Source organism: Sciurus vulgaris, assembly GCF_902686455.1.
Source record: "Sciurus vulgaris genome assembly, chromosome: 2".
NCBI lineage: Eukaryota > Metazoa > Chordata > Mammalia > Rodentia > Sciuridae > Sciurus > Sciurus vulgaris.
In genome coordinates this window covers 170927988-170954391 of record NC_136462.1, presented here as the reverse complement: position 1 = coordinate 170954391, position 26404 = coordinate 170927988, and the positions used below count along the sequence as shown (strand labels likewise).

General features: G+C 37.1%; 1 protein-coding gene across 1 annotated transcript in view; it reads right to left on the bottom strand.

Moving 5' to 3' along the window:
- Positions 1-5658: 5658 nt before the first annotated feature.
- The window catches only part of HAO1 (hydroxyacid oxidase 1), a 55048-nt gene continuing 34302 nt past the window's right edge, over positions 5659-26404 (bottom strand). Inside the window, exons 4-8 of the mRNA XM_079126629.1 lie at positions 23937-24112; positions 16525-16616; positions 8858-9016; positions 8611-8680; positions 5659-6402 (exon numbers count right to left, since the gene is read on the bottom strand). Coding sequence (XP_078982755.1) covers positions 6332-6402; positions 8611-8680; positions 8858-9016; positions 16525-16616; positions 23937-24112 — 568 coding nt within the window. The 3' untranslated portion in view covers positions 5659-6331. The remainder of the gene's footprint in view (positions 6403-8610; positions 8681-8857; positions 9017-16524; positions 16617-23936; positions 24113-26404) is intronic.

Below are 26404 nucleotides of genomic sequence, written 5' to 3'. Positions count from 1 at the left end.
TCTTAGAGACAAACTCCAGGGTTGACTATAATGGAAAACCAGATAACTTTAAAAAAATTTTTTTTTAAATTTGTTCTTCTTTGTTATACATGCCAGTGGAATGTATTTTAACATATCATACATATATGGCATATAACTTGCCATTCTTGTGGTTGTACATGATGTGGTTGTACATGATGATTGGTCATGTATTCATATATGAACATAGGAAAGTTATATCTGATTTACGCTACTCTTTCCCATTCCCATCCTTCCTCCCTTCCCCGCCATACCCCCTGTCCAACCTGGTGAATCTCCACTCCTGCCTCCCTGCTGCCTATTGGGAGTCATCATCTGCATATCAGAGAGAACATCTGGCCTTTGGTTTTGGGGAATTGGCTTATTTCACTTAGCACGATAATCTTCAGTTCCATGCATCTAATGGCAAATGCCATTATTTCATTCTTCTTTATGGCTGACTAATATTTCTTTGTGTATATGTACCATATTTTCTTTATTTATTCATCTATTGAAGGGCGCCTAGATTCACTACTGTGAATTGAGCTGCTATGAACATTGATGTGGCCATGTCACTATAGTATGCTGATTTTAAGACCTTTGGGTATATTCCAAGGAGTGGGATAACTGGGTCAAATGGTGGTTCCATTCCAAGGGAAAACCAGGTAATTTTAAAGATAAGTAAGTCAATTAGTGAAGACAACTAGCAAATGATGCCAAGCCCTTTCCCCAGTGATGCTGAATCCACAAGCAAAATCAAACATGATACTCACTGAAATTCCAGCTCCTGTTCTGACACCATGCAGGGACCCACAATTCTTATTTTTAGAAGATCCTAGAAAATTTTCAGTTAAACTTATGCTCATTATCTAAGTTTGTAAAAGTATCAGTGGAGAAACAACCAGACAACTTAATTTTTTTAAGTGTCTTTTTATTCCCCCGCCTACCACCAACTCTGGACAATTGCATTAGAGAAGAAGGATGATCTTTATTGCTCAGGTTAGATTTGGGTAAGGACAGGAAATACTGTATTTTAAAACAGATAAGATTTCTCATCATGTAAACATACAATAATGGCCTTCTGTCATTGGAGTTAACATTATTTTGCTTAAAATAAGCTCTTACCCTGATGTCTTTCTATAATTGACATGTGAGAGAGGGTACATTTAAGCAAATGTAAGTCCAGAAAGCATCCTCTGTCTTTATAAGAAATCTTCAGACTTTCAAAGCAGACCAACTTTACTTTGTTGCTATGCAACCAATGTGCTTCACAGTCCATGAGACAGTAAATAAATTACGACTTTTACAATGAAGAGAAAACTCTTTTCTCCCTACTAGTGAACAAGCCACAACTTCCTCTCATGCTATCCTAATCCACCACAGCCTTTTAAAGCTGCTTTGCAAACACCAGTGTTTTGGCAAGATAAACAAGCAAATGAATAACACAGCAGTGACACAGATGCAGTTTGCAAACAGCACGCTAAGAAGCATCAGTTTCATGTTCTTCATTCCTCCAGGCCTGAGAACCTAAGCCCCCATGCCTGGTGGGGAGAAGGAAGTTTACTTCACACCCACATTCTTTCACAAGCTTAAACAAAGGCGATTCTGGAAGTTTCTGTCAGCAGGCACACATCACTGCCATAGGGTCAAGTATGATTCTGTATAAGGGCATAAAAGTGATTTCAGTCATAGGGAAACAGGCATCTGAAGGGACAAGATGTTACAGGGGTGGGAACTTTGTGGCTCATGAACTAGATGTGGGCCACTTCCATATTGAATGTGACCTGCTCAGTGTTTAAAATGTTAAGTATGAGATACCATTTAGACTCTTTGCATGAAAATCTAGGTGGCTGTGAAGATCATAAAATAACATTGTTTGTTTGTTTTTTAATTTTCAGAGAAATCAGAAGCTGCCTGCAGCGGGAAAACTGGAAACATTCCAAATATCTAATAATAGAAGAGGTGGATTTATTGTGATCTAATCCTGTAATGGATTAGTTCAGACCAATAAACAGAAATAACTACTGATGCACTCCTCTACATGAATGAATTTCACATATGTTTTCTCCAAGAAAAAATACCAAAGCACAGGGATCCTGGTTCCACATGCGTGGAGTTCAAGACCAGTTAAAACAAGCTGATGGCGATGGAAGTCAGCAGAATTCACTTCTGATGGACGGGGTGCTTTGGGGATGATGGAAATGTTCTATATCTTGATTGGGAGGGATCCTGTGAATGCATATGTAAAATTTATCAACCTATACACTTAGGTTTGAGCACTTTACATACCTCAGTCTGCATTTTATACCTCAATAAGAAATAAAATTCAACTAAAAGAATCCATTGCCAAAGAGCTGCTGGCATTTGAAGTGGGGCAAGACTTCCATCTATCTCCCACACCCAACCGCTGGCTCTTACCTCTGATTGAATCTGAATCTGTGAGGGTGGAGGCCCAACAATCTGTTTTAACACCTCTCTAGACAGTCTGCTCCACTACAAAGTTTGCGGGGGTGGGGAAGCTGTTCAAGCATACTTTGTACACTAAATGACAGAGAAGAAAAGTAGAAGACCTAATTAAATCACCCATACCCTATTGCCCTTCCCCCAACACAGTGCCAGAAACTCACCGAGGAGATAGTTTCATGTGATTTAAACATTATATGTTCCTCTATCAAAACATCACATGGTACTCCATTAATATGTCGAATGTTTATGCTTACATGTATCAGTTCTAAAGTTTTAATTTAAATTTAAAGAAGAAAATGAGCAGTAGAAAAATCAGTCAGCTCATGCAAAGAATTTCTGTCAAGTTTAAGTAATGAAACTCCTGGAAAGAAATGAGCAACCTGCACACCCTATTCCTGTTTCAACCACTAGATACGCTTGGTTTTAGTATCAGTACAATTGGATCAAAAAAAAAAAAAAAAAAAATACAAAAAAGGTGAAAAGCAACTATATTTTTTTTGACTATGGGAAAACTATCAGACATTAGGCATTCGTACGCTCTGAAGATATAAGTGGAAATTTATGTTTGAGAAGGTAGCACGGCTCTGGAACTCATAAAAAAAATGCACAAATTAAGACCAGTAATTCCCTTTCCCACTGTAACTTACCTAAAACAGCATTGGTGGATCTTTGTTTTCTGGGAAGTTATCAATATTTCAGGGAAGTATCCCCCAATCACATACTATGATGTAGCCAAAATGAACACTCTGTGAGAAAGGCATTTCTGAATCAGCTGGGAGAGTCAAGGAGGTGCTTACTGTATACCTATTCACTGACTAATATCAACTGGAGAAGCAATTACAGAATATGGAAACAACATGGAACAATATTGGAAAACAATCAGGACAATAACATTCTCTCTGTGTTTAGAGGAAAAAGTAAGGAGTAACTATTCCTTTTTATCAGATTAATTCTTTTTATCAAATTTAAATATAATTCAGAAAGAAAATTTATGCTTGTATCCATGTCAATATTTCAGAATGCCCTCTCATTTAGAGAGTACATAGGACAGGGAAGGAGATCTGAGAATAACAAAACATAATAATAAAACAATATAGCAATCATACTTTAGGTAGTGAATCTCTGAAAGCTTTCATTTCAATTGCTCATGGTGGCTGGACAAAAACCAGGTACATGGTAAAAAAGCAACTTTTTTTATATATACTTTTTTTATATATAGCTTAGTTGGTAGAGTGCTTGCCTTGCATGCACAAGGCCCTGGATTCAATCCCCAGCACCACAAAAAAAAAAAAAAAAAAATATATATATATATATATATATATATAGAGAGAGAGAGAGAGAGAGAGACTACTAAGCTTAGCTCCCATTTGTCAATTAGCTCCCATTTGTCAATTGCTTAGTTTGAGAATAAATCTAAAAATTATATGACCAGGGCTTCATGAGCATGCCAGCAGGCATTCACCAAGACACCATACTCATAAGGAGTCCTCAAGCTTGGGGCTTGATACTCTGTGCCTGTTGGCTTAAAATCGTTAATAATTTTATCTTTGAATTTGTGTTTTATAGTGGGGTTCAATGAGGCAGTGCACTATGGTCTTGGAGATTAGCATCACACATTTTCTGTTCTTCTGCCACCCCACCATATCCCTGGAATAGGTTCCTGGCTTAGTCATCCTGCTCAGTAATGGTTGTTCTGCAGCTGTGGCCAGGACCTGGGCACAGGCAAGGAAGGGTCAAATCAAGGTGCAGGGAAGTACCCCAAGCACCTGAGAGGGTCTACAGTTGCCCTGTTGGGCCATCTTCAACTATCCATGACCAATTGTCCAAGGACACTTGACTTTAACTAGTAAATAAAAGACACCAAATAACAGAATGAATCAAACATCATTGCTCTATGTAAATGTATCAATATGCAAATGGTATGCTGTTACTCCATGTACAGACAGAAACAACATGCATCCCATTTGTTTACAATAAAAAATAAATAAATAAATAAATAAAGATCTAAAAGCAATCATCAAACATATGAAAAAAATGTTCACCATCTTTAGTAATAGAGAAATACAAATCAAAACTACATTAAGATTCCATCTCACTCCAATTAGAATGGTGATTGTCAAGAATACAAGCAACAATAGGTGTTGGAGAGGATGTGGGGAAAAAGGTATACTCATACATTGCTGGTGGGGTTGCAAATTAGTGCAGCCACTCTGGAAAGCAGTGTGGAGATTCCTTAGAAAACTTGGAATGGACCTACCATTTGACCTAGCTATCCCACTCCTCGGCCTATACCCAAAGGACTTAAAATCAGCATACTACAGAGATACAGCCACATCAATGTTCATAGCTGCTCAATTCACAATAGCCAGACTATGGAACCAACCTAGATGCCCTTCCACTGATGAATGGATAAAGAAACTGTGGTATATATATACAATGGAATATTACTCAGCCATAAAGAATAATAAAATTATGGCATTTGCAGGCAAATGGATGAAATTGGAGAATATCATGCTAAGTGAAATAAGCCAATCTAAAAATCCAAAAGACGAATGATCTCACTGATAAGCGGATGATGACACGTTACGGGGGGTGGAAGGGGGGCAAGAATGGAGGAAGGAGGGATTTTATAGAGGGAAAAGAGAGGTGGGAGGGGTGGGGGGAAGGAAAAAAATAACAGAATGAATCAAACATCATTACTCTATGTAAATGTATGAATATGCAAATGGTATGCTGTTACTCCATGTAAAAACAGAAACAACATGTATCCCATTTGTTTACAATAAAAAATAAAAAATAAAAAATAAATAAAAGACACCAAGATCAACTAAGAGAAAACGGTGCAGAAATGGAAAGGTTTTTTCCCTTCTTTCTGAGCAAGAGATTCATAACTTCTTTTGAACTGGCCCCATAAATGATGTGGCAATCCCCAAATATAACCATGAATGGGCAAAAAGTAAACAAGTAAAGCAAAGGATATATGAGAAATAGAGGAATTAATGGGTATGGATCAGAGGAATAGGGAGATAATTAAGTTTCAGAGGGTTGGGGAGATAGCTCAGTGGGTAGAGTGCTTGCCTTGCAAGCACAAAGCTCTGGGTTTGATCCCCAGTATCACAAAAAAAAAAAAAAAAAAAAAAAAGATTCTGAGACTAACTGGTTGAATTCCATATTGTTAAAAATAAACTGGACACATCCTTTTTAAAATTATTTATTTATGATTAGAAAGCAATATACACCATAAATTCAGATCTGCTCAAACAGTAACAATGAGAATGGACATCTACCTTCAAGGCAGCAGCTTGGCTCAGGGGTGTTAGAAAGTAAAACTATCTAGAAAAATCACAAATTACCATCACCCATTCCAATTCCCAGTACTATCTCCTCTGGGTTGTAATTCGGAATCTCACATTTCTCCAGGCATTTCCAATATCTCAAATCTGAGCATACAATTTAAGATCCATGATTTTAAGGGTATCCAAACACAATGCAGGTTAATACACAGTGAGAACATTATCTTTTTACCTCTCTGTTAGCTACCTCCAATTTTACCAAAGGATATCTTTTGTTTTCCAGCACTTTAGCCTGCCAGGGGATGACGTTGTCTAAACACATTTTCAATGTTTTCTTTTTAACAGTTAATATATTTCCAGGATGCAAGTCCATTTCTTTCTAAAAAGTTCCTATGACACCCATTGAAAAGTCAAAAGCAATGAACTAAAAGGGATTGCTATTTTGTTAGAGAAGAACGACACCCTTTGTATCGAAGTGGGGAATTACAGACTGTGGTCACCCTCTGCACAGTGTCTCTTTGTCAAGTAATACATGCTGAAAAAAAATAATACAGATGGGAAAATATTGTGCACTGTCAGATCTTGGAAACAGCCAAAGGATTTTTCCTCACCAATGTCTTGTCGATGACTTTCACATTCTGGCACCCTGAAAAAAATAATGCATACATTTAATATGGAATGAATGCAATAATAATCAGGCAGGTAATCGTTTTCCCAAGGAATGTAAAACTTGACAAATGTAAGGTTTATGATTCAAGGTAGGCTTGCCAAATCTTATGTGGCATGAGACCATTTTTATTACCTAAACAGTCCTTAACACAAAATGACTGGCACATATTTTTATTAACACAAAGAGTGTATTCTTTCTGCCACATTTAATAGAGAGCCAGTGGCTGAAAGCTCTCTTTTAGGATATGTCTGTACCAAATTAAAATGCAAAGTGAGGATTCATGGGATGGTCTTCTTCTTGGGGAGGCTCTGTCTGACAGGCTCAAGACAGTAGTGAGTAGTCAGTTTATCTCAGGAGTTCTATCTACCTGGGCAATCTGGATCATTTCTTTGGGTCACAAAAAAATGAATCCCTGTTTACCTTTAAAACTGGGGTAGTTGATGATTTATTCAAGGTCATTCTTTGCAGCGAGAGGTCCATTCTGTGCCAGATTTGTAACAGTCACTAATCATAATGGCATTTATTTATCCATTCTTTCATCAAATATTTATTATTTATGTGCCAACCACTTCAGTAGCCATTGAAATACTACAGTGAAGGCAACCAAGAGCCCTGCTTAACACTTCTTATGTCTGAGAGGGCATGTAAATTATATGAAAAATTATATATAGACAGTGATAGATGCTAAAGAAAAGCAGCCAAAGAAGACCACTGGGAGAGAAAACTGGAAGTTGATGGAGAATGGATTGTTATTTTAAATAGAGCAGTCAAGGTGGGCCTTTTTGAAAAAAAGGATGATTTTTATGTGAAACTTTGAAGTACCTGAGGAAGTTATTCATAGAGATATCTGAGGCAAATCATCCAGGAGGAGGGAACAGGCAATGCAAAATTCCTAGGCCAAAACATGCCTGATACATTCAAACCACAACAGGGGCACAAGTGTGGTCCAGGTGGAATAAGCAAGGGAGACCATAGAGGAAGCTGGGATCCCAAAGGGAACAGGCTTCACACCCCAGAAGGCCTTGTCAACACGGAAAGGACTTCGGCATCTGCTCTGAGAAGCCAAGAGCTCCTGCAGGGTTCTGATCAGAATATCAGTGTGATTGGAATTAAATGATCTGAATTTGAAGTGATCATTCAACTGCTATGATCAAAACAGAACATCAGAAGGGAGGTCAGATAGAGAGGCAGACCAGCAATATCCACAGGAAGAGAGACAATGATGGCTCTGGCAGTGGAGGTGATGAGTGAAGGCAGATCCTGGTCATATTCTGAAGATAGAGCCCTGTGGAGGTAAGGGCATGAGAACAGAATGAAGACTCAGGAATGACCCACAAGTTTTGACGTGAGCAACTTAAAATGTGGTGCTACCGTTGGGTCTTAAATATCCCCCAAAGGTTCATATGTTAAAGGTTTGGTCTCCAGGCTGTGGTGCTATTGAGGAGGCAGTGAAAGGTCAGGTCATTTAGGGCGTATCTTCAAAGGGGATATCAGGATCCCTGCTCCTTCCAATCTCTCTCTCTCTCTCTGTCTCTCTGTCTCTGTCTCTCTCTCTCTCTCTCTCTCTCTCTCTGCTTCCCAGCTTCCATGAGGTGAAGAGGTTACCTCCCAAGGCGTTTCCACCATATGTTGTGTTTTACCACACACTCAAAGCAATGGGATCAAGCAACCTTGGATTTACAGCTCTCAAACCATGAGCCCTGATAAATCTTTCCTCCTTGTAAGTTTTTTATCTCAGGTGTTTTGTCACAGCAACAGAAAACTGACTAACACATAAGGTATGAGACTGAGACTAGAGAGACTACAGGTGGAACAGATCTAATGGAGAAAGTTAGCGACTTAGTTTTGAGAGTTTGACCTGCCACTTGGATAGGCAACAGGAAGGGTGGACAGGTCAGTGAGATTTATGTATTCTTACGTTTTGAAATGAGAAAGAGCATGAGGTAGCACCTACCCCCCAAAGTAACCCTAGTAAAACTGTCAGAGATGGAATCTAATTGTACACTGCAGAATTCTTCACTTCAGAGTGCTCTGCACTGGAACTGAAAATAAAAAGTCAACTTCAAATTTAATTGCACCAACGATTCCATTTTCTTCCTGCTCAAATTGACTTCTCTCTAACAAGGAGTCTGACTTAAAGACCACAGAAGAAAAGAAAATTGTCGATGAGAATGAGCACCTTACCACTCAGAGCCATGGCTAACCGAAATTCTTCCTTTAGTATCTCAAGGACATCTTGGACTCCTTTCTCCCCCTACACAAGTAAAAGATACAGAACTTTTGGGTAAATCAGTTGCACTGGTTTCACTAACTGAAAAAAAAAAAAAAAAAAAAGCTATTTTGAAGTCGAATAGTTTACTTTTCTTTAAAAGTTCACTTATATCACTATCTATTCATCTTGCCTTATATATTTATGTCTTTGTTTAATTACCTGGAAGGCCAAGCCCCATATGATGGGTCTCCCCACAAACACAGCCTTGGCACCGAGGGCCAGAGCTTTTAGAACATCAGTGCCTTTCCTGACACCCCCATCCAGGAAGACTTCCACCTTCCCCTCTACAGCCTCCACAATCTCCGGCAGAACGTCAATCTGTGGAGAGATAAGGTCAATAATGTCACACTGTTAATGTTGAATTTTTATTCAATTCCACTTCTGAGGACCACCAACCCACCCAACTAAAGACTTAGAGAGAAAGAAACTAGGTAGGTTTGGATGAACAATAAAGATATTTTCCCTTGAATAGAAAGAAGTACAAATGTTAGTAACTGAAACAAGCAAACAAAAATGAGCAAATTTGAAATTGAGTAGCTTATTTTTCTTCAAAAGTCCAATGTTGGTTTGTTTTTCTGCTCCTGATATTCAAATTAAAGGGTTCTGATCAAAAAATTTATAAACATAATTTTGAAGCAATTTGATCTTTTATGTAAGCTTTTCTTTAAAAAAAAAAAAAAAAATTGAATTGACAGGTACAGTGACACATACCTGTAATCCAGGAACCTGGAGGACTGAGACAGGAAGATTAAAGTTTGAGGTCAGTCTCAGCAACTTAGTGAGACCCTATCTCAAAATAAAAAAATAAAAAGGGCTGGGGTTGTAGCTCAGTGATAAAGTGCTCCTGGGTTCATTCAATCCCCAGTACCCAAAAAAGAAAAAAAAAAAAGTATCTTGTTGACAAATTATTACAAATCAGATGAAATTCACACTCAGATGATAGTGCAAGCAGTGATGTATAAAAATGCAAATTGGCAAGCAATGAAAAATTTAGTCTTGATTTCCTTGTCTAACATGTTTTGCATTTAGAAACATAAAAAACCTTCTCAAAAATATCTTCCTTGTTTTTAGAGAAATAAAAACCACATGCAACTTGAAAATCCCTGTCTTGGTTGACAATTGAGGATGGGCTCAGATTAGCACTAGAGAATGCAAAATCTTCATAGAGATCGATCTGGTGGGTTATCCTCATACTTATCCTCATACTTCGCAGAATCTACTTCCTTTCCAAGGCAACTTCATTTTATCCTACTAAAAGAAACAGAATGCACTTGCCCACTCCTTGATTTTGGCCTTGGCCATCCCACCTACTCTGGCCAATTACATGTGAGCAGAGATGGCAAAGGGCCATTTCTGGGCATAGGCTTAAGTAACCTCATGCATTTTGACTCACTCTTGTACCTTGGCCATTTGTCCTAAGAAGAGCACCCCCTAGGTGATATTCCCCACTTAGCTTGGAACCCAGGAGAACATATTCAGGAAGCAAAGCTATCCCAACCAAGCCAAGCTGGACCTGAAACTTGGATCACAGCCAGCTACCAGGCCTAGATCCATAAATGCCTGTTAACACAAAGCTTCCAGGAAATAAATGACTGTAAATGTAAATCACTAAGTAAGGGATCTTTTATTTTATAGCATCATGTGGCAGTATCTAACTGATACAATTAGCTAATATGATGAGGATCTTTGCTTTTGAAAATTGAAACAATTCCTATGGGTGAAAATCTAAAATTATTCACATTCATCCCCAACTGTTGACATCTAAAATGAAGCCCAGACTCCATTTAAAATGCATGCTGTAGAAGCTACCAGACACTCAAGTGTATATTTTCCAGAAATAATTGTGCTGAAATCACTAAAACCTTCCCTACTTCTCCCCTAAAATTTTGAGGCTAAACTCAAGTAGATTTTTATGTAAAAGGATGAAAACCAAACACGGCTACAGTGTTGGAGGAAGCGGAGGCAACACTTGGCATATGGCCCTTAAATGTTTGGCAGGTAATGTGATTTTCCCCTTTTCCTTTGGTTTTGCTGCCTTGCCAAACATGCTTTGGATCCATTTACATACGTCCCCTTACCTATACATAGTCCTCCTTTTACATTAAGCAAGTTACATCAACATATAAATGCTACAATTTCCAGGCCATGATGCAAGCCATAATTAAGCATATTTCCCCATTTGAAACCAGAACCAAAGAAAAATATTAGCTAGCTTGGGTTCAATACACATTTTCAAAGTCACACAAATCAAGTCTGTTTAGGTTATTTCCAATGCCTACCATGGCCTAAAAGTAAACTAATAAAGATACTTAAAATGTGAATCCTGGGTTACAAAACAGAGCCTACATTTGTCTTCATGTGTCTATGGACAAGAATGTTCTGATCATTGCTGAGCATCTCCATTCTCCCTTTTTCCTTTCAGTAGCTGCAGTTTTATGAGATATAGATTATACAAAATAATTCTAATCAGGACAGGTTGAATAAATAAATATAGTAGACAAACCCATTATTTCAAGTCCCTGTTTTAAATATCCTTCTTTTCGGTTCACATCAATATAGCATCCTTTGTTATTCTTCTGACTTCTAATATCCATTGCTATTCTTTCAACTTCTAACACTTTAGCAAAGCAGTTGAACATAAGAAAAATCAGATAAAACCAGACCTGATGTAATTAAAAGCAAAGGAGACCAAGTGCAAGTCAATGCCCATAAATCCTCCCTTTATTCTTTACCTGACCCTAGCCATCACACTTTACTGGGCAGATCTGGGGTTCCTACTAAGCACACTTAGAAAAGCACTGATCCACAAGGTTTGGCTTATTGTTTGCAAAATGCAAAAATGGTAGCCATGATTTCCCTCTCTGTCTTCATTTCTTGCAGGATTACCATGCAAGGGTGCAGGAGCAGGGAGATCTGAACTGACCTGCTCTCACCAATAGAAGATGAGAAAAGTTGGCATTCAGTTCTAAAGCTAGATCTTAAGAGAACTGATTTGTTCTAAGCCTAGGTCTTTAATCTGCCACCTCCTGAGAATAAGCCCACTAGAGTACTGCAAGATGTGGCAAGCAGAGCCATCCCTACTGAGCTCATCCTACACCAGCCTGTCCTAATAGACTCCACAACTGACCACAGGCATAGATGAGTCAGCCCAGACAGAAACAGAACTCCACTCCCCAGAAGATCTCAGTCCAAATTGCCAACCCACAAAATTGTGCAATGAATAAATGGCTATTGTTTTTTAGCCAGTAAATTTCAGAATGGTTTGTTACACAGCAGAAGCCAACTGATGATGTCAAGTGTTACTCAAGGATGAAATTACATGGACCTTTTTGCATTTTAATTTTATTTATTTTTTTGTGCTTCTATACTAGACAACTGCCCTACCACTGAGCTATACTCCCAGCCCCATGGACCCCGTTATAAAAGAAAAATATAAAATTTCAAATCTCACCGAATATGCCCAATGACTCAATTTAAAAGACACCAACTTAACAACCCAAATACTTATACTGAAAATGATTTGCAAGTGAGAATTTTCAGTGGAAAAGAATGTCATGTTTGTAAATTTGAGAGAATTTGGATCCAGTTAGCATTAAAACAAAATGAAAACTGAAAAAGAAATGCTCTCAGGATTCAAACATACCAGACAATCTGTCTTTAGACCCACATTTAAGATTTTAGAAAACAATCTGATTCTATCATATTATTCTCAAATGGCTTCGAAGGCCAAGCTGGGCCACATTATTACTATGATGATAAAGACCTTAAAACAAACTATTTTTTTTTTTAATCTTTTACTTTCTTGTATTGATTTTTTTTAGTTATCCATTACAGTAGAATCCATTTTGACATAATTATTCAAGCATGGATTATATCTTATTTTAATTCAGACCCCAGTATATCTCCTTCCCCTTTTCTCCCCCTACCCTCTGCTCCTTTTTATTGATCTTTCTGCCTTTTACCTATAGTCATTTTTTAATTAATTTCCTGTAGATATACACAATGATGAGATTTGCTGTGGTATATTCATATGTGTACATAGGAAAGTTATGTCAGATTCAATCAACTCTTTTTTATTTTTATTGACTTATTTTTTAATCCTTTTGGGAATAGCAGAGATCTGGAAGCAATTCTCAGAAGCAAAGTGTTAAGATGAACTGAAGTTAAATTCCTAGCCTAGGACTCCTAGTGATAAGTATTTCTCCATCCAAAGGAACCCTGTGATTGTTACTCAGCCACACAGTAGAACATCAGGCATAAAAGGAGCCTATTTCTCCATCTCTCATCCCAAAGGATTGGCAACACAAAGACTTAATTAAGCCCAAGACTCCCATTTCAGTGTTCCTCCCATGTCGTCATGCTACTCCTCTTCTGATTTATGATGTAATCCAATCTCCCGGACCACGAGCCCTTGTGCTCATCTGTTGAAAAGCTCGACACCACAGCCTCCTTCAAGGGTCTTTGCCACTCAACCTCAAAATCCACACAGTGAGGGAAAACCCCAATTTGCCATAAATGGAGTCCTCTCTCACATTTCTCTCATCATCATGGGCCTTAAATTTGCTCTAAATTAGGAGGCAAAGCTCAAGCAAGTATCTCGTCTCATGCGCACAGCATGCGAAGGGAGGGTCATTGTTTTTTTAAAAACAGTCTCAGAGACCACAACTCAAAAAGCCCTTTAGATAAGTTTCCATATCCCCTCAGCCAGAGGAAAATAAACCACACCATTTAGATATTTTTCCCCTTATGATCTAGTTAGATTTGATTTCAGTAGATTTATATTTTATTTTTAGAAAACAAACTTAATTTGGCCCGCACACTGAGTCTATGTCTTCATTTATGCCTTACTCATGTAAGGCATAAATCTGAGAAAAAGCCTTGAGCTCTGACCAACTTCTCCACCCTGCTCAGAGGAGGGCTTCCCTTTCCACCTCTATTTACCTGCAGGCAATATTTAATATCACCTAAAAAGATGTGTCTCTATGAGTAGAGTTGACTTGGAAAAGGCTGAACACTTCCAGGTTTAGGATTCTAAATCTTGGTATAATCCTGCAGTGTACAGACTTGGTTGGCTGCAATCACTAGTGCTGTAGGAAGAGCCAAGAGTGCCATAAGCACACCCAATAATCCCCAGCTCACATCTACTCTGCCCTTCGTCTCTCAAGACTCATCTATGGATGTAGCGAAATTGACCTGCTTGTTCAATGAAACGATAATCTACTGGGCTAAATTATTTCTTCTACTCTATTTTCAATTGTTTTTTGCATCTTTTTAAAAAATTTTTTTTTATTTTTTACAGACTGCATTTTGATTCATTGTACACAAATGGGGTACATCCTTTGTTTCTATGGTTGTGCACAATGTAGTTTCATACCATTCGTGTAATCGTACATGTACATAGGGTAATGTTGTCTGTCTCAGTCCACCATTCTTCAGTTGTTTAAATAAATTCCACTGGTCAATCCCAATTATAGCCATTGGTGTAAGAACTATGACTGAATGATCTAGTAAAAGAGAGGACAAGGTATGTGTTGATTCAGTGTAGAGAAATGTCGTGGTCTAAAAGACCATCTACATAATTTAGTAAACATTTTTAAAAATGTTTGCTATATGATACTAGTTTGTTTCACCTATGATAAATCAAATTATAATACATTACAGTTCAAAGGCAACAAAAATTATCTAATTAAAGTCTAACTTCAAATGATAAGGAAACCTGGATTCAGAGCAGAAGTCCCCTCAGCAGTTCAGGTTCTTCTTTTCTCTTCCATTGGCTATGATATTTATTAAGGTCACCTAATTGTTATTCATGCCAAAATCGAATTTATAAGACTCACTGCTACTAAACCAAGTCTCTTCTGTTGTACATCTGATGATTCATGGTATTCAAGAAACTCCTCCTCTGTCTATCCAGGCAGGCATATTTCTCAGGACTCCCTCATTCCCACCAGACACTGCAAATAGAATGGACTACTTGATATTCCACAAGTGTATCCCATTCCACAGTAAAGCTTACAGTTCCAAAGATGGAGGTTCACCTAAGGACAGGGCAGAGCTGAAAGATACTTGCACCATGATTGCCTCATCTACAGGAATCTTAGCAAACTCCATGCAAGTGGATGGCATATAAGGAAACAACATTTTAGCACCCTGTTCAGAATTTCTGATCTCCATTCTGGATCATGGATCCATGAAATCTATCCCAAGATATCTATCTGTTTCATGGTTTAGATATGAGGCGTCTTCCAAAAGTTCATGTGTTAGAAAATGCAAGAAAATTTGGAGGTGAAATGATCAGGTTATGAGTGCCTTAACATAATCAGAACATTTACTTAGTTGAATGGATTAACTGGGTGGTAACCGAGGAAGGCAGGGTGTGGTTGGAATAGGTAGATCACTGGGGTGTGCCTTTGGGGTTTATATTTTGTTCTGTTGTGCAAGAACTCTTCCTGCTTTCTGTTGTCATGTCCTGAGCTGATGTTCTCTGACGTACTCTTCCTCCATTATGTTCTGATTCACCTCAGGTGGAGAGACATAGAGTGGGCTGTCTGTGGACTGAGGCCTTTGGAACCATGAGCCCCCAAATAAATTTTTTCTTTTGCTAACTATTTTTCTCAGGTTTTTTGGTCACCATGGTAAAAAAGCTGACTAAAACAGTCTCCATGATTTTTGATCCAGTTCCCATTCCCCAATCTTTGATCCCAAAATCTGCACTAAAGTCTATTGTTGGTATCTTTGGCTTTGGGTCTCCTTGGGGCTAACTGTTCTTTGTTATAGATCTAATTCATTACCACAACTTACAGGTCAGTTTAGTTCATTTTTATATCTAGATTCTAGACTCTGATTTGTCTAGATTCACAATGAAATCTCCTGGATAGTTTTCAAAAGTACTGGTGACTATGTGCCTCCCCTTGACATGATATTCTGATGAATGGATCTGCAGGGCAGCCTGGATATCATGATTATCAAAGTTCTCCAGGTGATAAAAATGTACAGCCAAGACAGTTCACAGCTCCACAGAGTAGCCTGTTTGCTGCTGATTTCTGCTCACCTGGGCCATAGGATGTCTATACCTTTCCCCTACTCCTTACTTTATTTCTACACCCACTTCAACTCCCACTTCTAGGGGCTGCAGATGGAGCTTGGTGGTACAGTGCTGGCCTACCATACACCAGGCCCTGGGTTCAAGCCCCAGCACCACAAAAATCATAAACAAATTTTTAAAATTCCATTCCCAGCTCCACAGAAAATTCCAACGTACCTCTCTTGTCACAATTGAACCCATGATCTCAAACTCCACCAAAGTTTTTTTATAATTCCCACAATTGTCTATTAGTTGATGTTTTTTGGACTCTCATTGCTTAATATTTAATCCCCTTTATTATACCTACTGAAGTGCCTATGTTTACAAGAACAACCCCTGCTCACAAATGCCTTATTACTTAACAAAGACTTATAAATTTATAAATAAATATACTGGACTGATTAAAAATACTCCTATTAGTTGATTTAAGTAGTTCCATGACACTGAAAATCTGCAATCTCACGTAGTCACATGATTCACCTTGTGTGATGACAAAAACTTGCACACAGAATAAGCAGACACACAGAGAGTCAAAACTGAGATGGAGGGGGTGGGGTTGTAGCTCAGGGGTAGCACACTTGCCTAGCACATGTGAGGCACTAGGTTCTATTCCCAGCACCACATAAAAATAAATAAATAAAACAAAGGTATTGTGTCCACCTACAACTAAGAAAAAAAATTTTTTAAAAAATGAGATGGAAATGGAAACCAAAGCAAAATCTCAGCACTTATAGAAACTCACAGTAGCTGGCACTCCATCAAGTTGTCGAGCACCATGATTGGACACCAAGATCCCATCCAGACCATGCTTAACTGCCTTCCTGGCATCATCACCTGGAAAAAGCAAAACAGCCATCCTATGGAAACTAGGATTTAACAGGTTTGGGTTTAGAGGCTGCAGCATCCCAGTCTTTTTATCCATTTATGATGAAAATTCAGTATATCCTCAGTTCTTCAGAATTTCCAGTTATTCTATCTAAACCACTTCAGTCATCTTATTTTCCCCTAAAGGCAACTGCCTAGAGCCCTCTACCTTCTTGCTGTATTCTGCTCTTGTAATTTTGAGGCCCTGTTATCTATCTTCATCCTCTGTGATTGCTCCTATTCTATTAGGATTGAATATCTTGTAGTCTGCTGTATGCCCTCATTCAGTCCATGTTTTCATTTGTTTGTGGTACATTCCTTAGCAATCATCTAAAAAGGTTCCATGAGAAGTAAACTAAACCAGCCCTTGAATATCTTCACTTGCATCTGAAGGATAATTGGGCTAGGTATCACACTCTAGCTTGAGAAATCATTTTCCCCAGCCCCTTTCAGACATCACTTCATTGTGTTCTCGTACCCATGCCTGACCTGAAGGTGGATGCCAGTCTGACTTGCATTCCTCTGTAAGTAAACTGTTTTATATAAATGTCTCTTCATTTTCATTTATATGACATTTCATAAAGAAAGGGATAAGGTAAAATTGTTTTCTCAGTCTAATAAGTTTTGTCACCAGTATTCAGAAATTGTCTGCCTAGCGATTCTTCCTGCCTCTTTCTATGTCTTTCTATGTAAAATCCCTACTAATCAGATAGCAGATATTTTAAAGAGGTTCTCATGTATCTCATTCATTGAATCACATTTTTTTAAAATTTATCTTATTGTTGCTTTACATTTTGGAAAATGCAATTGACTATTATTGAACCATTCAATCATTCCATTTTTAATTTCTAAAGTCACATTTTTAATCTAGAGCTCTTTTTTATACTTTAATTTTCCTATGTAAAAACTGGCAAGTCGTGGTTTTAATCATTGGGAGTTTTTTTGTTTTTTTTTTTTTTTTCTAATTTCATTTTCATAGCTAACTCTTCTTATATGGCTATAATGTATTTTCAACTTTTCTGAGTCCATCATTTCTTCTTCTTATTTTACCTCTTTTCTCTAGGATCAGATTTTCTATACTTTTATTATGGTCTTTATGTTTTTGGTGTTTCCGAGACCTGTCTTGTGATGCAAAGTTTTCCATTTACATTAGGGAACAAAGATTGAGGAGCTGGTATAGGATTCCAGGGATGTTTGGTAAATCAATTCTTCCCTGCTAGGAGTGGAAATTCCTTCTTGGAGCTCCACATGGGAAAGGGTAAGAAAAGTCAACTCAGAGGCTGTTGGGCCATGAGCTCCTCAAGTGTCAGACTGAAGACATCACCATGTCATACTGTAAGTGCCACACAGCTGTGTGTAGCCCAGCCATTTATTCATTTATTGGGAAAGGGTCATGCTATTTCTTACTGAGAGGTGAATAGCTGCCCACTGTTACAGGAGATTGATGGAAGGGAACAGGATTGCCGGCTGATATGGTAGCTTCATCAGCTTCAGCCAGTCCCCTGGCTTTCCGTCTCTACTTCTCTTCTTCTGTGACACTTGCAGACAACAGCCTTTCCTACATTCCATTACATAATTTTCCCAGTCTCCTCTACATTCCCAGAAAGCCTATCTTGAGCTATAGTTTTCTATTTTCCTTCATCAAAATTCTTCCTTTTTTTTTTTCATAAATTTCTTGAAAAATTTTGGCTATTTATGTTCTTCATCTCTTTTGCTTTGCTGTCATTGATTTACATCTATCAATGGTCAGTGAGGTCTTATGTTTGATTAGAAGGTGCCTATGTATTTAGTCCTTCATTTTCAATCAGAAACCCAATGCACTATCATTTAAAATGTATTTTTAAAAAATGGTTCTCTAATGGTATGGCCTTAATGCACTGCTGTCCAATTGAATTCACTGTGAAAATGAAATTATTCTTCATCTGTTCATTTCTATGTAGTAACCACCTGCAACGAATAGTCACTGAGTAATTGAAATGTGGCAGAGTGACTAAGCAACTAGAATTTAACATTCATTTAATTATGATTAACTTAAATAACCTCATGTGCCTAGTGACTACTATACTGGACAACTGATGTTTACATGACCTCACCTGTCCTAATAATGAGACACAGTAGGTCATTTATTTTAAGGTCTAGATACAGTCATAAGTAACACTAACAAGCAACATAAAATTATGTTCTGAAAGATGTATGCATGATACCAAATAGAAAAGTTATATATTTAAAAATACCCAAAACCAAAGTATGTGAATTGTTATTATGTAAACCCCACAAATTAAGCATATATATTCAATGTCAGTCACTGTTGAAATTATTGATAAACTGATCTCATGCAGAATGAAGAAGTGATTAACTTCTTAGCCTAAGTCATTGGACCATTCATTTTTTAATCAGAGCATATTAATTACATAGAATGGTGGGATTCATTTTACCATATTTTTCTATACAGAAAAACATAATTTGTCAAGTTTACTACTAGTACTTCTCCCACCATTCTGTCCTCCCTTCTCAATATCCCTTTCCTCTACTTTAAGGTTTTCCTTCTAATTGCATCCCTTTACCCCTTTTTTTCCTCTCTGGCTTCCACATAAGAGAAAAATCTAAGTCTGACTTATTTTTCTCAAAAGTATGATTTCCAATTCCATCCATTTTCCTACAAATGCATAATTTCATTCTTCTTTATGGCTGAATTAAAGTCCATTGTGTACATATACTACATTTTCTTCACCCATTCATCTGTTTACAGACACCTAGGCCTATTCTATAACTTGGCTATTGTGCATTGTGCTGTAATAAACATGGATACGACTGTCTCTCAAAAGTATCCTGACTGTAATTCTTTTGGACAGGTATCAAGGAGCAGTATAGCTGAATCATATGGCACTTCTATTTTTAACTTTCTGAGGAACCTCCATACTGATTTGCAGAGTGGCTGCACTGATTTACATTATAGCAACAGAATTCCCTTTTCCCCCATATCAACATCAACATTTATTGCTATTTACAATTTTGATATTTGTCATTCTGAGGGAGATGGAATCTCAGTACAATTTTTATTTGCATTTCCCTCATGGCTAAAGATGTTGAAAGTTTTTCATATAATTATTGACCATTAGTACATTTTAGGGTCTGTTCGATTCATTTGCCCGTTTATTGATTTAGTATTTGTTTTTTTAATGTTTGTTTCTTTTTGTTTTTGTTTTTGTTTTTTACTTCCTCTTGTGTTCCAGACATTATTCCTCTTTTGGAAGGATAACTGGTGGAGATTTTCTCCCATTCCTTATGTTGCCTCTTCACTGCTAATTCTTTCCTTCACTTTGCAGAGCTTCTTAACTTGATGACATGCCATTTATTGATTCTTTCTCTTATTTACTAGATTATAAGAGTACTAGTCAGAGATTTTTGCCTACATATATATGTTGAAGTGTTTCCCCTATTTTTTCTTCTAAAGGTTGCAAAATTTCTGGTCTTACACTTCTGTCTTTGATCCATTTTGAGGCACCTGTACAGGATGAAAGATAGGAATCTAGTTTTATTTTTCTACATATGAATATCCAATTTTCCAGGAATCACTTGTTATAGATGTTGTCTTGTCTCCAATGTATGTTTTTGGCACCTTTTGTCAAAAAGGAAATGACTGTTGTGTGGATTTTTCAATCATCAGACCAGTTTATGAAATAAATTGAGTGTCTGGATAGTGCCTGATACATGTCAAGTACTCAGATAAATATGAAATATTATCATTATTTTCATCTGGTCATGCAAGGAATATAAACTAAGATGATGAGTAGGTAGAGGAAGATTCATATGCTGAATGTTTTGAGAAAGTCTAGTTGAGTTCTGTTTATAGCAATGAAGTTTCATCCTAGTCAGGAGGATGATTATAAAGGACCTTGCATTTAAAGTAAATTTTACTTAAGAAACAGATTAGTGTTTTCCATTCTTTCAAGTGGGTTTCCATGTTCTCCAGGCAGTGATAGGACTACAAGGACAAATGACAGAAAGATTTGCTCAGAGGATAGAAGCATGAGCTTGTAGAGAAGCAAAAATGGTAAGAATAATTCATTAATGGATATAAGCTCTTTTCATTAGCTGCTTATGAAATCAATCTTTTACATTTAAATTTATTTATAACCTGGACAGAAAAGCAATTTTGACTTCATGAGAAGGTCAGAATGTTCTGACTTAGCAAAATATTCATGAATTTTTGATATTTTCATTAATTCTATCAGTTTACTGATTTTTCATTCCTTCTTGCCATTAAACATATTGATCTTTTAGAAATAAAATAATTGATAGATAATCATACTGTTTGCTATCTTATTAATATACTGTTTCCATATCAAAGTGAAATATAGGTCCTCAAGATTTACACTAAAGTCCTTGGAACTCTAGATAACTGGGCAGCAATTTTGAACACAATTGAGAAATACTGAGTGAATATTCTTTGAAGTGTCTTAAATGAGCAAACCGACTGTGAAAAGAATTAATTAGACAACAATTTCTCAGATGCAAAATGCCACTGTGGCAGTGAGATAACCTCATTTTTTAAAAAAGAAAAAAGAAACTAAAAACAGTTACGCCTTTACTCATGAGTCATTTGTTTGTTAGTGTGAATTCTGGCGAAGACCAAATCCTGTCTGAAGTACACGTTTTGAGCTTGTGTTGATGTTCTCCAAGGGCCAAGTTTAACCACAGCAAGAGATTACATCTTGCATTCCACTGTGCTTCTACTAAAGCACAATTCTTAAAATGGTGGTAAGGATGGGATATTTTATCTAGATCTTTCCAGATGCTCATGAGTTCATGTTCCTGGAAACATAATCTACACATTCTGGTAAAAGGAAAATGAAAGGAAAGGGACGATTCTCAGTCAATCCATGTGACATGAGAACTGGATTTCCCAGAACTCACCCACATCCCCCTCCCCATCTCCAGATTGTACATGAGCATTATTCAATGCAATCGCTGTCATAGAGATGATTGCTGTTTGCTAAATAAATGAAACAAATAATTACAGAAAAACTAGACAATATAAACTTACATGTATAAATAACTAACTTCCTTTCAAATACCAAATGCCCTGTTCTCTTTATCTTGCTTTTTGAGTTCTCTAATTATATAGACTTAGAGTTTTCACTGAGTATTTTACCCAAAAAACATCTGGGCTCTCTGCTATGTGCAAAATATTGTGAAAACATGTAAAAATGAGCCAGATAATCTATATAAATGAGAAGAAAAGAGAGGTGATAATGATGGTAGTGGTGGTGGTGATAGTCTTGGGCAAAATGGTTACAGATTAAAATTCTAGATGCCAAAGTATTTGTCAATGAAACCCAGGAGAGTAAACATAATGTAATGGATCTGCATAATATCCTATTGGACAAAAAGTAGAAAATGATTTAAATTGGGAATCCAGAATTGAAAAGTGGATTCAATAAAATGACCTCATTTTTTTTATTCGTTCCCTATTTAATTAAGATCATTTGGGGACTAGATTAAAAATTAATTCTTCTTTAGTGATATCAAGCTGGGTATTCCAAGTCATCTCTGAGATTAACCATATTAATCTTCTAATTCAATTGTATCTTCTCATTCCCTTCCCTGACAATCTTCTCTTGCCTAGACAACAAAAGTTTCTGAGTGTTCTTCCTGGCCACTTCCCCCATTAGGTCAATTGTGCAAAACATGATTTGTCTAAGATGCTAATCTGATGAGGTGATTTCCTTGATCAAGATGCTTCAGTGATTCTCAACTACCTTAAAGCCTGCATTTTCTAAAACGCCTTATGTGTTATATAAATATTTACCCATAACTGCTTTATTCTGCTACTATTTCAGACTTGACCTGTTATCAGAGTGAAATTCAAATAGCTTCATTCTGAAATGAAATCTTTCTGATCTACTCTTATAATTGTCCAACCATTTTAAAACCACTGCCTTATACTGCCTACTATATCTTCAACACTTGATTGTACCCAAAATGCTTGTTTATATGTATATCTCCTATAATAACAGGGTCTTCTTTAGGCCAAGTATCTGAAATTATTACTTCAAAAACTTTTAGCACAAAGTAAGCACAATAAATGTGCATGGAATGAGTGAATAAGTGAATAAGAGAAGAATGAATGAATGAATGAATCACACGGAAACTCCCTGTTTATGTTCTTTAGTACCTAAGGCTGTGTGGCTACAGAAAGTAGGGGAACAAGATAGTTGCAAATATAGTAAGTGAAACTGTTGTTTAAAGGTGTATGTAAATCAGTATTTAATCCCTAAAGTATAAAACCCACAGACATTTTGAATTCAGATAATGATCAATAGAAAACACTGTGACAATATTTTTTTTTCAAAAGCAAAGATTAAGACAGACCCCTGTTTAAACATATCTCCAAGGGCGCTGAGTCCATTTTTTACTTTAAATTTTTCTTCATGCCTAGATGACATAGTCAAAGTAAGCAGTATGCCTACAGCGTTATACATAGGGACCACAGGACTCATGTTCAAGTAAAATTCATGAACAAGGTTTGATTTGTTTGCCTCTGAGATAGGTTAATAGACTCTCTCATCCAAGAGCCACTTAAACATTTCACTTTTTTAAAAAAGTGTTTATTAGCTATCTATATAACCATGTTGGGGGGAAAGAAAGCAACATATTTTCAAAGATAAGAAAACTTTTTGTGGGGAATATATCGGCACTCCAAAGTCATTACAGTGATCATAACCTCCTGGGGATTTGGAAGTAAGAGTCAATTTCCTTATTACCTGTGACTTGATAATTGAGGATTTTACTGTCCACCATTCTATACAGAGATGATAGGAAATTCACCACACATAAAATTAGTCCTGGCCATTGGTACTTGGAGGTGGCACAGGAAGAAGAGAAAAGGCTCTTAAAACAACAAAGTCTGGCTCTCATAATTACTTCTTCTGGACCGTCTTTGGTCCCAGAGTAACTACTGTAGCTTTCAGGTAAAGCAGTGGACTTGCAATGTTCTACCAAGATTTTGCCAAGCTCCATGACTCAGTAATGGCTCCAAAACAAATCAACGACATCACAGACACTTTGAAAAAGATAACTTCCTACTTACCAGCTCTGTTTCAGAATATTGCCTAAGAATATAAGATATTTACTCACTAACAACGGAAGAGAGAATTAAAAATTGGAATATTTCTTTTGATTTCCATAATAATTTTTCCTGATTTGTTTTTTCTTTAAAAAATATCATGGCCATATCCACTAAAGATCATAAAGTCAGTATGGACTCCAACTGAGAAACAAACAAACCTCTTAAAATGCCCTTTGCAACAATGGGCAGTGATGTCAGTCCCCTCAGCCATTCAATATCTTTCCAACTGATGGATGGGTCTATAGCTTTCACCACATATGCAGCAAGTCCACTGTCATCTCCAAAATTTTCCGTAGGAGAAAATGCTAAATCATTGGTTTCAAAATTCTTCAACCTGAAATAGTAACACAAAATAAGAAATTCTCAAAGTCAGAAATATATTTATGATGATTGAGTTAATAAAAAACGTGAGCCTTTTCAAATCAATTAACTCTTCATTCCTTAATCACAGGTTGTTTGCATGCATATTTTCCATGTTTTGCTGTAAAACTCTAGGCTAAATGTGACAATTCAGTGGTCTTCTTTGGTTACCTAAAGTTTTTTTTTTTTTTTTTAATTCGTATATTTATACAAACAAAGCAATTTCAAAAAAGAATATGCGGTCATGTTCAAACATTTCCTGTTTAGGTCAGTTTATGGATCTAGACAATGGACTTTATGCTATTTTCAGCCAGCAATGCAAATTAGTCATAATGAGAAACATTTGCATGGTGCTTTATAATTTACAAAGGGTTTTTATATATCTGCATTTTCACAGTTATTTTCTTTCAAAAACTTTTAGAAAGTAAAATTGACTCTTTATGTCTCCCAGTTTACACAAAAAATAAGAACAAAAATGTAGGAACGAGATGCTCCAAGAATAAAGGTAGCTAATGACAGCATTTGGGCTCCAACCCAAGTCTCTTCCCTGAACTCTTGATTATATTCTCTTTGCTTTTTATAAGTTGCATCCTGGCTGTTACAGCTGACTTCAGGAAACCTGACAATGCTCCGGGGTCCAGTTTAAAGAAGGTTGGAACTGCAGTAATAGGTGTTAATACCACCTGCCTGTTCCCCAGTGGACAATTTTACCTGCCAATGTTGTTAGGGTACTGGTGGTGGTGGGCACTGGGTATAGGAGGTCTTTCCTGGTAGATAAGTTATCGTACTTACTTTCCTTCCTTCATTTAGTTGTTCTCTCTGAGAACAGTTCTTGCTGAATCAGTTCTTGTTGATTCGAATGTCCCTGATCTTCCAGACAGCTTGGACAAAACCATGAGCTGTCCTATTGTCAACACCTTAACCTGTGACTTTTTCTTCTCTGGGGGACTTGAGTTACCAGGCATATAGAAGTCTGGAAATATAAGTAACCCAGCTGTCTCACCACTATGTAGACTAACTCTGAGATGCAATCTGCATCTGCATATACTTCCAGAATTTTCCAGCAAGATTAAGCCTCAGTAGCCCTCAGTTGTAACTACCTTGATAAGAAGTTCTCTGTAGGCTGCCTTCACCTCCTTGCACCATTTCCCTGGTTCTCTAACAATATTTCCTCATATCCCAAATGAACTATCTTCACTCAAACAACTGGCTCACGGTCTGATGCTCAAGGAACCCGACCTTAGGTACACCACTGAGTTGCTAACTTCCCTGTGTCTAATTTTGTTGACCTAGTATAGTCCAGTGTTTCTAACTCACCTCTTAGTTTCTGTTACTGGCTCATCCTACGCCTGAAGTCTTTTCATTTGATCTAATATCCTCAATATTCTGATTAGACTTTGGCAGTTCCCCAAACTAAGGGAAAAGTTCTTTCTGCCTGCACGTCTGACCATTAGGTGAATACATGTCCACCTGGACACATGATGGGACCATCCACTTGACTTATCTGCCCACAGCTCCAAATCCAATAGCAAACTTCAGCCCCTGAAAGACTTCTTATGGATAATGATAATGACCTGTATTCACCTTGCTCTTCTGCATGTTGTAACTAACCCTGCTAACCAGCCTCCTTTTTAGGTGTAAGTACAGCTATATTTTGATCTCTGGCTTAGTTCAAGCTCTCTCCTCCCCTCTGGCACTGAACATAGAAAAGAACTTGGAGCCATGGCTGTAAAATAATTTATATAAAACTAGAAATATCTGGGAACACTATTTTAAAATTATTTTAAAAATAATCCTTTAATACAAAACTCTATTTGATACTTTTTACACTTCTGTATGTTTCAGCTAAAATAATGGACTGTGTATCTCAGGTGGCATATATTATCATAAGGACAGGAGCGTTCAATCCCCTAATTCCTTGATTCAAGCCATTGGCAACATTTTCTCAATAAGAATTGAATAGCCCTATAGTTTCACAGACTCCAGTGACCACTAAAAGTAATAGAAAATTCCAGCTCCTTGAGAGTTATAAGAATACTTATCTGAGTTTTGATAGGGACTTTAACTGGGCTTTTTATAAAATCAAATCACATAGGATTGTACATTTTATCACAGACTTTGGTCTTCTGTGGTCACACTACCTTGAATTGAATTTAACTTTCTGGTCAAGGAACATACCCTTATGGTGAGATCTATTCCATTACTTATAAATGATAATAAATTCCAAACTTTCAAGTAATATTGTTAATAAGAAAAAGTACAGTCT